The sequence below is a fragment of the Pelecanus crispus genome, chromosome 15 (assembly GCF_030463565.1).
Source record: "Pelecanus crispus isolate bPelCri1 chromosome 15, bPelCri1.pri, whole genome shotgun sequence".
NCBI classification, from domain to species: domain Eukaryota; kingdom Metazoa; phylum Chordata; class Aves; order Pelecaniformes; family Pelecanidae; genus Pelecanus; species Pelecanus crispus.
In genome coordinates, this window is record NC_134657.1 from 5071033 (window position 1) to 5083734 (window position 12702).

General features: G+C 41.8%; 1 protein-coding gene across 1 annotated transcript in view; it reads right to left on the reverse strand.

Annotated features, from left to right (window-relative positions):
• The window catches only part of PEX14 (peroxisomal biogenesis factor 14), an 80167-nt gene that overhangs the window by 39428 nt on the left and 28037 nt on the right, over positions 1-12702 (reverse strand). The window contains exon 4 of the mRNA XM_075721729.1: positions 1405-1489. Within this exon, the coding sequence (XP_075577844.1) occupies positions 1405-1489 (85 nt within the window). The remainder of the gene's footprint in view (positions 1-1404; positions 1490-12702) is intronic.

The window sequence follows — 12702 nt, forward strand, 5'->3', positions numbered from 1 at the left end:
ACAATAGATTTTGTATCAGGTTACCCCGGGTAATCAGCACAGCTTTTAGGCTCAGCTTTCCCTTGCTTCATTGCTTCGATGATAGAGTTGAAATCCCCAAGCTTTTATGATTAATTACTCCCCGTAGGTCCACATATTTCAAGGAAAAACTCATGGAGCACAGCAGCCAACAGGCTCCAAATTTTAATGCCATCCCGATGGCAGGGCAGGGCAAGCAACATACCTATGTGATTGGAATGTTTTCTAACTGGCACTAGGACAAGCAGTGAGAGGATCACACTCAAAATGATGTACCCATTAACTGCTTGTCATGACATCATTGCTAAAACACAAGACTGCCATTCCCTTCTAGGTCCTTTGCTATTCAAGATGAGCAAAGTGGTGCATATACTTGAACTCTCCATCTCATGACATCAGGTTTCAGGCGTCTCAATAAACAGTTCATAACCCCAAACAGAATAATACATATTTCATAGGCTTCCCTACTGTTCAAAACTCAAGATCTTTAGCTATAGAATTTGATGTACCCTGAAGTACTTATGACTTCGATGTATAAGCGGGTCACTCCCCTCTAAAGTCTGAAGTTTGTATTTTCAGTATCATTCCAACTGCTTAAAGTGCTCCATAGTGCATGTAATTAACTCTAACGTAAGACTGTCCCTATTGTTTACATCTTGCAGTAAGGATCTAAGCAATATGGTCCTAGGAGGGCAGCATAATATGGAGTGAACTTCACCTGAAATGCACTGTATGTTGTGGACTAAAAACTTTAAAAAGAAATAAAAGAACAAAAGATAGTTCCGCCATGAGTCAGAAAGTAAAATAAATTCTCAGTAGGCAATGGCCAAAGTATATTCCATCTGTCTAAGATGATACAGGATTTGTCAGGATCTGTTCTATCCCTGCTATAGAAAAGGGCTAAACTCAAGTCAGTAGTTTACCATTTCAGCCTGAAAGCCAGGCTGACCCCAAGCTTGACCTTAACCTGACCTTGTTTACTTTCACCAAGTCCTTCGCCCTTCATTCCTCTCTCTGGCTCTCTTCAGAAACATTCAACCTTTTCACCTAGAAGCTGGTCATTCTAAAGCCAACGTCACTAAGGTTAGAACTGACCAACTAGTCTGCAACTCTAAACTGCCCTCATTTCAGAAAAGATCTGATAATAGTTAACCCAAAAACTTCCAACGTGTGTTCTGTATGCTACAACTCCACATCTGGTGCCAATATTGCTCTAGTCAGTTTGGAAGAAAAGAGACTGATATTTCTTACAAACTTCAAATCTTTTTTTGCGATAGACCACGTGCTTTGTCCTTAACATCTAATTTTCCATAGCAATACATTTTGGCTTTACACTAACTCAAGCTCCCTCATTATGACTGAGACCACAAACTTAAGAGTCCATACCTTTCTTCTTCAGAAATGCTCTTCTGGTTGCAAGAGGACTTTGGCGGACTCGTGGATTCTGTAAAAACTTCACTGCTGTCACAATCTGATGAGGGTAGAGGAGGATTGGAGAAATAGAAGAGAGAAAAGATCCGAGTTAGGAATGGTCAAATTCCTATTTTACATTATGCATTCTGTACTGCAAAGTAAGGCATTGCATCCAACACATGGAGACGGTCTGGAGCTGACATCGATCCAACTTTCAGAAATGGTTCAACGAGCAGCAGAGAGTTCGTGGCTCAACTCTCATCAGACAGCACAATTATGGTATTTCAACCTCGAAGTTTCTTGTTGAATTACTCTTGGAGCTGCTCAACCTGTATAAAAAACTCCATTAAGATTCTTAGGGGTTTCTGTCATTTATATTGTGATCTTCTTACCTAAGTTGGCTCCTGTAGTTGAGGGCAACCTTGACACAAAGCATGTGATCTGTAACAGTATGCTTACTAGCAATAATGCTTCCTTTCTATCTGACTTAAAGCAAATTCTGAGAGATTAAGGCCTTTTTTGCCATCACTCTAGTTTACTGAAAGCAAGAAATAAACCTCAGCTTGTCATGACTGGAAAAGAAGCAACCTCACACGTTTTGGATCACATAACAAAAATATCCAAAAAGTCACTTTTCATGACATAAATGGGTAGGCGAGTGGTTAAATTGATGTTCCACACCAACAGAAATCACAGATTACTTTCGTCTAAAGACTGACTTCTATGCCCTTCTTTAAGGTGGCATAGCCCTTAAAACAAACCACTTATTCCAACAAAGTGTAAAGTATGGGATAATACTCAATGGCGTCAATGACAACGGCACTAGTTTTTTACATTTCCATTTAGTGCCAATGAAAGGTATTTGATTTTTTTCTTCATATGCTAGGTCAACTTTCCACAGACTCTCCTACACCGTTACACACATTTTTATGTGTTGCTGCACTAGTGAAAAGCAGCTGATTCACTTTACTTTTGTACAAAGACATCTGTTCTGATTGTGGCATCGGGGGGAATAATCTGCCTGAAGTTAACAGCACTTGGGAGATGGCCACATCCATGTGAACTAGTGGAAGAGATGACTTCCTTCCTCTAGAGCTAAAAATAACCATGCATATGCATGGAAGAGGTTTTTCTTCCCAAACAGTGGCATGAACCTTCTCCTAAAATGGTGGTATATGCTAGACCTATGTTAGGCAGGTCTTGAAGAGTTCGTCTTAAAATACAGTTTCTGGAATTCAGTTCCAAAAAGGTTTTCAGAACTTTTCACAGCAGAAAAAGAAGGGAAAACATAGCATCACTACTGAAATCACTAAGTTTCACTTTGTATTTGAATCAAACCCTTCGAATATGCATTTCTGGTCAGAGAGCAAAGTTCTGATGGGTTTAATGGCACTTTCAATGTACTCCTCAGTGCATTCCATCAATGTTTTTTTTCTTTTAAATTGCATCTCTTATTTCTTTAAATACATTAATCAGGCTAGTGTAGGCAAAACGGATCCATTGGACAATGCAATAAACATGAATTATCATCTATCCAACACGCATAATGGCTTAAAAATACATAATAGCAGGTGTAGTTTAAATGATTAGTTATTACACCTGTGGTGGGTCTGATTCAATTGGGGAAAATCATCTTTAATAGGTTAAAAGGTTTAGATCACCAGGCTTCCCTTAAAGTGGCTGTAGAGAGGGTATGATGGAGTACGCTGTCATTACTAATTCATTTAAGAAAAACATGGGGGATACAGCAAAGAACAGCATAAACGAGCGAATCCAATTTAAACATCAGGTAAAGCAGAAAACACCTTTTAAAAAAGCATGATAAATGAATTTGGAAGAGAGATGAAATTGACATTTATTTTAACGGGAATTTGACAAAGTCCCAGCACACTTCAAAGTTGGGAGGATAAAACGGATGGGGTGATTTTAATTCTTTTCCTTTTCTTATTTTCCTTCATTTTTTTCCTTAAGTTTACATTCAGTAATTTTGAACCATAAAATACTATAGCAAAATACCCCACATAAAGTACACTTCGGTTTCATTTACGTGCACTTGATCTGTCTCCCGCTGAAATGCAGGTGACAGGCAAATCACAGATTTAAACTGTGCTGATATTGCTATGCCAGATGCAGAAATATAAAGCGCCCAAACTAATAACCTTAAGATAATATGCTGAATAAGAAAGATGCCCAAATGAGCAGACCAACAGATATGTGAACATATCAAAACCACTTTCCTTCTAACAATAATTACTTGTTTGTTTCTTCAGAACCTCCTCAACACTCCCTCCCACATTTACTGAGCTAGAGACACAGACACAAAAGGCCTGCAGACTGCAAGCTCTCATATTTAATTATCGGTTATTAAGCATTAAAAAACCTGTAAGAAATAAGCCGTATTTTTCAGTGTGCTATTTCAGTCACAACTATGTGAACATTTTATTGATTCTAACTCTTTATTAAAACTTATTTTTGCCTTGTAAAAATGTAAACATTTTGGTAGTAAATTTCACTCCAAAATAAACTTCTATTTTATCTCTTCCCTGCATCACTTCCTCCATCACTCACAAAGTTTTAATCTTAAAACAAAATAAAATTACAAGCAACAACAAACTTCAGAAAAAAAGAATCCTGGACATGTATTCCTCCTCCCAATAATCCCACGTTTCTCATATTTGTTTGCATTTACCTCTGAACATTCCTCCTATAGGCTGAGCTGAAACGCCTTCATTTTTATAACTCATCTTGTATACGTGAGCAACCTATGAAGCAATTTTGGCCATGTCAAAATGCCAATATTTTCAACAAACATACACAAGAACTTTCCTACCTTCTATGGATCATTTTCTTTGCACAAACAAGGGCAACTGCAGTCCCTAATTTAAACAACAGAAAAAGGAGGAGGAAGATGAGAAGACTTTGCAGTCCTGCGTATAGCCAAAAAAATCATGCAGCAAATAGCACTCTGACTCAGCTGGTAACATTGTACCATACTATTTCTGTATCATTTGTAACACTTCTCCAAATTTTTATAGTATTAGGGCACTGCCAAATAACGTGCATTGTATCACTACTCTGATTCTTAGCTTGCCAGCACACACTGGTCAGCAAACTGGTTTTATCTCCTGGATCAGGTACGTATTTCTCGTAATGAAAGACAGTGTATTTGGCTTTTAAAAGCAAGTCAATTCCATAAACTTGCTATCCTACCACCACTTCTCCTGCAGTGATACGATACACAAAGACATATTTCTGACTGGGTGGTGGTAGGTGGCATCCTGCAGCAGGTCTTGCCCTACAGCTTGATTTTCTAATTAGAAGATGAACGTAACTATTCATGGATTATATTTGCATCTGGCCAAATTACATAAATTCAGGCCAAATATTCTGCTTCAATGTCAAAGATATAAAATGGAGACAGGAACTTTATTGCAGATGTTGTGGGAGTGCAGCAGGCTGGCGAAATTCTGGGCCAAAGCACGGCACTTTGACGTTATAGCCAGGGTCCCTCATTCCCAATTTCCCTCCCTTTTGTGTTAATGGGGCAGGTAAAGCCAGCCGTGTTTCTTATTCTGCTGAAAGCTGCAGGGTTTCCAATGAAGCAATCTAAGCTACTTTATCAGTTGCTAGCATTAGAAAAATAAACCATGAAATTTAAAATACTGTGGCAAATGCCCACTTTCTACCGTCTCAAAAAAACCCCAATCAATTAACAAAAATGTAAAAGAAAATCACCTTCTTCAATAAAAGTTCCAAGGGATTTGGAAACAAAGTTTCACTTAGAAAAGAGAATCAAAAGCTACCAGGAGCGCAGCCCCTAAGAGCTCTAATAGATTTCCTAATACTGGGAACCCTCTGTAGGTTATTACTAAACAGCATTTGTTGATAGACTGAGACTTTGAGATGACCTGTGATGTAAAGGTTGGGTCTGAATTATACGTTGCAAGGGATGGTATTTTGTCTTTCTGAGTGGATCTGTATCTGTTTAAATGCAACACTTCTTTTCATTAAGCAGAGGCGGCACAGGCCATGAACTATGCACAGACAGTTTACATTACATGTGCGGAAGCAATCAACACTGGCAATATACATGACGTATGTAAAAGAAGTTGGAATTAATTTTTTTCCAGTGTATTAAAAAATAATAATATGGCAGTATCAACACACACTCAACCTATTTCAGCCAGAGCAGAAGGCCACAGCTATAGGGCAAATGGAACTGATCAATATATTAGCCTACAGCAACACCCCCTCAGTGTACGGCTGTATGTTTGCAAGGCTCAGAAGATTAAATTGTCTGTGAAAGGTTTCTGCACTCCTACTGTAAAGGAGATACCCAGAATCCTGTTAACAAGCATCAGGCTAAAGCCAACTTACGTTTTAACAAGGGCTGACTTAAAAGCCTGGCACTGCAATGAACAAGAAAACCCCTTCAAACAGAAATGCTGCATTTTAGTAAGAAATCAGTGCTCTGCCAGGACTAACTTGACAAATATGGTTATCGGTGGCACACGGAAATAGTTGCAAAGCAGCTGTTAATCAGGGAAACACATCATAGAACGCTGATGCTAGCACTCATGAAAAAATGCAAGGGGCTAATTATGAAGCCATATATCTCACTAAAGAGGCACTGCTCCTGGAGATTCCAGGCAGAGTGCTCTCAGAGTCGGGGTCCTGGGACACTACGTACACGATGTTCTCCAACACAAGCTTCCTTCTCCCAGGACAAACCTTTTCCCAATTCAGTGTTCTGGGCCCCAGAATTGCTGTGAAGTTCATATTTCACAGAAACTGCTTGTTATTTCTAAAGAAATTATCTGCAGGTTGGTCAGGAGAGAGGAAACACTTTAAGGCTCCTAGGATTTCACTGAAATTTTTATGAAACCATGCAGAACCACAGGAGTTATTTCTGTTGTGAGAGAACCTAGAAACCTACAAAGTTTGGCAGATCTCAAAGTCATATCGAGAAAAGTTTAAAAATGCAATAACAACAATAAAAAAACCCTCATGTAAAACAGAGCAAAGAAAAAAAAAAATACAATTTAAAGCAAGATTCACAGGAGTCAGAACCAGAAAAGAACAAAGGCAAGGAAGAAACAAGCTTCAAACTGTATCTGAGATTAAGAGCCCAGAACTAAAAGAATACAGAACAGCCAGCGAAAAACGGTAATAAAGCAAAAAAGGGAAAAAAAAAAAAAATCCCAGGTGCCTGGAAACTCGGGCAACTGAGAGCTCTACGAATGAAATCTGACTCAAAATCATCAACGCAACAGCAGCCAGAGGAAAGGTGAGAAAACCAATTCCAGCCAGGCATTTATCACGCAGTTTTCACTCGCTCCACGCGGCTCCCGCAGGCAGGCATGGAGCTGGGCTGGGCTGGGCTGGGCGAACTGCCGGGAGAGCCGGCGGGGCAGCGGCGGGGCAGCGGCGGGGCAGCGGCGGGGCAGCGGCGGGGCAGCGGCGGGCGGAGCGGAGCGGAGCGGCGGAGCCAGCGCTCCCCCTAGCCGAGGCCCGCGGCGGGCCCGCTCCGGCAGGCAGGAGGCAGGCAGGGCAGGAGGGAGGCAGGAGGGAGGCAGGGCAGGAGGCAGGAGGGAGGGAGGCAGGAGGGAGAGAGGCAGGAGGCAGGGCAGGCAGGAGGGAGGCAGGGCAGGCAGGAGGGAGGGCAGGCAGGAGGCAGGGCAGGCAGGAGGGAGGGCAGGCAGGAGGGAGGGCAGGCAGGAGGCAGGGCAGGCAGGAGGGAGGCAGGGCAGGCAGGAGGGAGGGCAGGCAGGAGGGAGGGCAGGCAGGAGGCAGGGCAGGCAGGAGGGAGGCAGGGCAGGCAGGAGGGAGGGCAGGCAGGAGGGAGGGCAGGCAGGAGGGAGGGCAGGCAGGAGGCAGGGCAGGCAGGAGGCAGGGCAGGCAGGAGGGAGGGCAGGCAGGAGGGAGGCAGGGCAGGCAGGAGGGAGGGCAGGCAGGAGGGAGGGCAGGCAGGCAGGAGGCAGGGCAGGCAGGAGGGAGGGCAGGCAGGAGGGAGGGCAGGCAGGCAGGAGGCAGGAGGGAGGGCAGGCAGGAGGGAGGCAGGAGGGAGGGCAGGCAGGAGGGAGGGCAGGAGGCAGGGCAGGCAGGCAGGAGGCAGGGCAGGCAGGAGGGAGGGCAGGCAGGAGGGAGGGCAGGCAGGCAGGCAGGAGGCAGGAGGGAGGGCAGGCAGGAGGCAGGGCAGGCAGGCAGGAGGCAGGGCAGGCAGGCAGGCAGGAAGCAGGAGGGAGGGCAGGCAGGAGGGAGGGCAGGCAGGAGGGAGGCAGGAGGGAGGGCAGGCAGGAGGGAGGCAGGAGGGAGGGCAGGAGGCAGGGCAGGCAGGCAGGAGGCAGGCTGCACCCGCCGGCGGGGCCCAGGTGAAGTGTTTTCACTCGGTGGAAATGAAATGTTTTGCAAGATGAAACAGAAAGAAAATTGAGGTTTTAGGTAATTACTAGTTGGCATTTACATATCACAGGCTGGTTCAACACCTATTCATTTTCCTCTTTTATTTTCAATTTTTTAAAATTGCTCATTAAAATGAACACATGACAGGGACGGGAGGAAAAATTACTCTTCCTCTTTTTCCTGAGGACTACAAAATCCAGATCTACTTTAAATACATTTATCTATAATTATCACATACAAAAAAGCCTTACTTAATTTACATTAATAGGGTGACCAAAAAAAAAAAAAAATTGATAAAAGCCAGAAAAAATCCAAGCTGAGCTGTCTTCGTGTCATCTTGTTGTGCCTACTTAGTTCCAGGGACAGCCTCCACGGAGCCAGGACCCCTGCCACTCCCTACGCATACTGGAACGAGCAGAAATGAAGAAGCTGAAAAATCTTTGGTGTACGCTGCTATCCCGTTCCCATCATTTTCACCCACCAGTTTAGCTACAGAGGCGTGCTTTCAGATGCTTGCTTTCCCTTCAACATACTTTCCCCTCATTTCTTCTACTATCCCCACTACAAAGCAGTGACTCCATATAGTCCCTATCCTCAACTTCTTTGTTCCAGGAGCCACTTCACACTTCCTCCAGCTGTTCATAAAGGCATGACCTTTCCACCTTCTTTATTCACACAGAACCAGCCCTTCCTCACATAACCTTACCACGGCCAGGGATCCTGATCTGCAGCTCAAATCGGACTTACAGGCTCTCTTAGCTCGGTGGCCTCTCCATTCAGATTCCCATTGTTCAGTTAAATAAATATTTCTGATGCGAACCCCTTAATTTTCCTGCGCCCTTCAGCTTTTTTTAATGTTAACCTTGTGAAAGTCTTATTTAACCCCACGATGCATTCTAGCATACAATTTGTATGAAAAATGCTATATAAAATAAAGTTTTATTGTATCATATGTTAAGGACATAAAACATCCCTGATAGAAGTGTACAGGAGCTGACATGATAGACTAATATATTTTAAGGTCTATTGTGTAAATATGTATTTAGGGAATTCTAAAGCATGGTATTATTGACCCAAGTCTCTCTTAAAACACATTGATATATGGAGTAAAAGCCCTTACGAAAAGTAGCAACTTCGTCTGTGTAGTAGTCACCTTTCAAAGTGAAATATCTCTGCCATCTTCAGTTTCTTCTGATTCAATTTAAAACGTAGTGGGCATCTTGACAAAATTCCTCTCTTTTTAAGAGGAACAGTATTACATGCATAAAACTAAAAAGAATAAGAAACTTTTACATGTGCTTTAAAAGATACATACAACAGCTATTTTTATACACAGAGAAAATGTGCTATCTTTGTATTTTTTTATTTCAGAAGGAAATACACCTCCAAATGAGACTTCATCAGGTTTAACACAATACAAACTGTTACCAGGAAGTGATAAATGCTGGAAAAACATAAGAAATATGATCAGAAGAGCAAACTAAATGTATTAAACTGATAATGCAGCCGTAAAAAATTTTAACCACTGAGTAGCATGAACCTTTTTTCTAGAGTTCAAACATTTTAACTTTTTATTGAAAAGAAAAGAGATAATCTCACTTTCAGAGGAAAAATAAACTTTAAAAATCCCCTTTTTGTACTTCTGCCTAAGCTTAAGTTGCAAGCGTCCTATAATCACCAGTACCACCAAAGAAGGTATTGCAGCAAGATGAACAAGGTGGGGGGGGTGGGGGGGGAAATAATGCTTCCAATCCAACTGGCAGCAAATTATTTGAAGTTCTGTTTACATAAAAACGGCAATAACCTAAGCGCTGAATGTACTGGATCACTGTGGATAATATATGGACCAGAAGGTCAGCAACTGGTGCAAGTAGGTCAGGTATCTAGTTTCCCAGTGTGGGTGAAGCCAGTGTGCCCTGATAAGGTTAACAAAGTGATTCAACAGGACCTAAGAAAGATGCCAGAGAGAAGGTGAAATGTCAAAACTTGTTGAAGAGAATCTGGTTTTTATAACTTTTCATGATGACAGTACCCAATTTATACATCTTTCTTCTCCCTTCTTACAGAAGGAAGCTTAGGGATCACTGAGGCTCTGTGCTGTAAAATTAATGCAAGTGTCAAGCTGTTGAGCTGAATCACTCCAAAGGAATGTAATGACTCAGTGTCCAAGATGCTCACTACAGCAGAACTAAGATCACTCTGTGGCTCCACAACTAAAACAAATGCATGATACAGCTTTCAGGATGGCAGCACCTCCAACTCTTACCTTTTTCACGCCTCTCTCCATATTGCCATTACTAAAGAGTTCAAATACAACAGCTTTTGAAAGAAATCTCTTTTACCCTATTATCTTCACATGTGCAGAACGTAAAAACCAACGAAGCCGTAATTTATTACATTTTCATTCTTTTAACTACAGGGCAGACAAGGACTGCTAGAGGTTCATTCACATGCTAGGGAGCTAGAAGATGACGTAAGGATAGGAAGTCCGTGTCACATCTAACAATTGTGCCTGAGTACTTAAAATCGCTATTGAATGGTAGACTGCAGAAGGCTAAATCAATCAAAGAGATGCACCAGAACAGGATCATTGTTCAGACTTACTTAGATCCTTCTAATTCCACAGTCAAGGGACTGGAAAATACTAGTAATACAATGGCTTAGATTTAGTGCAAGAGGATCGAAAGTAGAACCCATCTGTGGAAGATGCTATAAAGATTTTTTTAGGCTGAAATGACTATTATTCCTTGAACCTGCTATTTCAAGAACCCCATTTAACAGAGTTCTTAATCCACGGGAAACGTAGATTAGAAAAGGAGTGTTTTCCTTGCAGCAATAAAACCCCAAACAATTAGGGGTGAAGTCAGGGGGCTATGACGGCATTGCTATGTGGAAGACCTGAATGACAGAATGAGTAAGGAGATACTGGAGGAAACTACTTGGATCACCAGAATCTAACAAACAAAAGGTTTCATGTTGGAAACATTAAAGAAGCTGGAAATTGTGACAGATGCACAATAAATCATGCAAACCACGGCAGTTGGGAAGTAATAGCAAAAGGAGAAAGACTTAAAACACTGGAAGACCTTTATGTAAATTTAGTATTTTACTTAGAGCTCTTTGGGACAAGAATCATTCTTTTACTCCATATTTGCACAGTGCCTGGTGCTGGTCTGCAACTGGCCTCTTAGACATTTATTACAACACAAATAATAATAAAGACTGAGCAGACCATGCACTTTGTTCCTGCTGTTAATTGCCCCATTAAGGGAAAAACTAAGTAAGGGGGCAAGAAATCTGATTGGCCAGAGCTGCCTAGTCTATGGGGATTGCAAGTGGAATAATTTTATAGATTCGAAAGCAGCTGCGTCCCTTGTCTTTGTCCAGTTCTCAACAGAAAGAAGCTCACATCACAGAATTTCCCCTTCATATGTAGGAACTTGCATGAATGGCCTCAAAAGCAACCGAGCTTCCTTGTCAACTCTTAGGATGCTTCCCCTACAACAGGAGTGAAACACGATATAAGGGCAAACATGAGGAACATTTCCACTGTAGCTGTCCATACCATAAATATTCTGCAAATAACAGGTCTACTTCATTTTCCCCTGGGGTCAATTTGGCATTTTTCATGGATGTTACATTCACTACTTCAAGAAACAAAGCACATAGGTGTCAGGACAAATTCAGGATGCTGCTCAACCAATACAGCACTGTATGTACCAAAAAATCACGTGTACTGATCACCAGCTCCTCTCTCTTGAAACACTTGCGTAAGATCCCACCATCCTAAACTGAGTTAAAATGTCCAAGAGAATTAGTTCTACAGAGAATTATACTCAAGTCAGGGTGCTCCTGCCTAGTTTCTACACAGAAATTTGGGTCCAAACTAGGAAGGCCTACAAAATCAGAGAAGGTTCAAAATAGCACTTCTACTGTTTTGGTTTTTTTTTTTTCTTAAACCTTGGCACAGCCAGCAGATGTCAGGGACTATTACAATTATACTCTTTACGTGCTGAAAAATTAATAAACAATTACTGCAGGAAAAAAAAGAAAGCAGTCGTTTCCTTGATAAATGCTGCAGAAGGCATCAACAATCTCTCTGAAATCTGGGTCCATACCACAGCAAGGGATTAACACCAATGTAAGAATGGCCATTGTTGCTACAGAGAACCGGCACAACTGAAAGCTTGAGTCTGTAACGTTGCAGTATTCTCAAGACAATGCACCTGATCCATAGGAGCTACAAGGCGTTTTTCTATCTTTGTAACAGAAAAAAGTAGATTCAGGCTTTAATGCTGCTTTGGCCCAAGTACAGGCTGTTCAATCAATTTCTATTAAGCCACAAAGTCCAAAATTGGGGATAAGTGTTCGAAATGCACTAGTTTCAGTCCTGCTAAGCTAAAAAGGGTTTCCACACTGCCTTTGTGGCTGGAAACTAAGGGTTACCTCTATTGTGGTAGGAAGTCAAGCTCAGCTTCCCAGGAAATCATGAGAATGGTAAAAAATACACGCTTTCCTGAATAAATAGGTGAGACAGCAAACACCTGGGACCTTGATAAATTCTTACTGAAATTTATTTGCAGCCTAAATCTTGACTAAAATCTGGCATTCAATTAGCTCTTCCCTAAAATGTTGGCAAGTTCTATATTAACTTCCTTGAGAATCCAGTGGGAACTCAGTTGCACTTGCACTGAGAGGCTTCCAATTTCCTTTAAAAAATTAAATAAAGTTAAATAAATCCCACATATCCCTTTTTAAGCAGACCCATGCTACTCAGTCTTCTCCCCACCTTAAATCAATGGTAACCCAATTCAAATGCCTTACAGCTCTGTCTGAGAACTAGTGGAGAGATCAACGCTTTTTATCTTA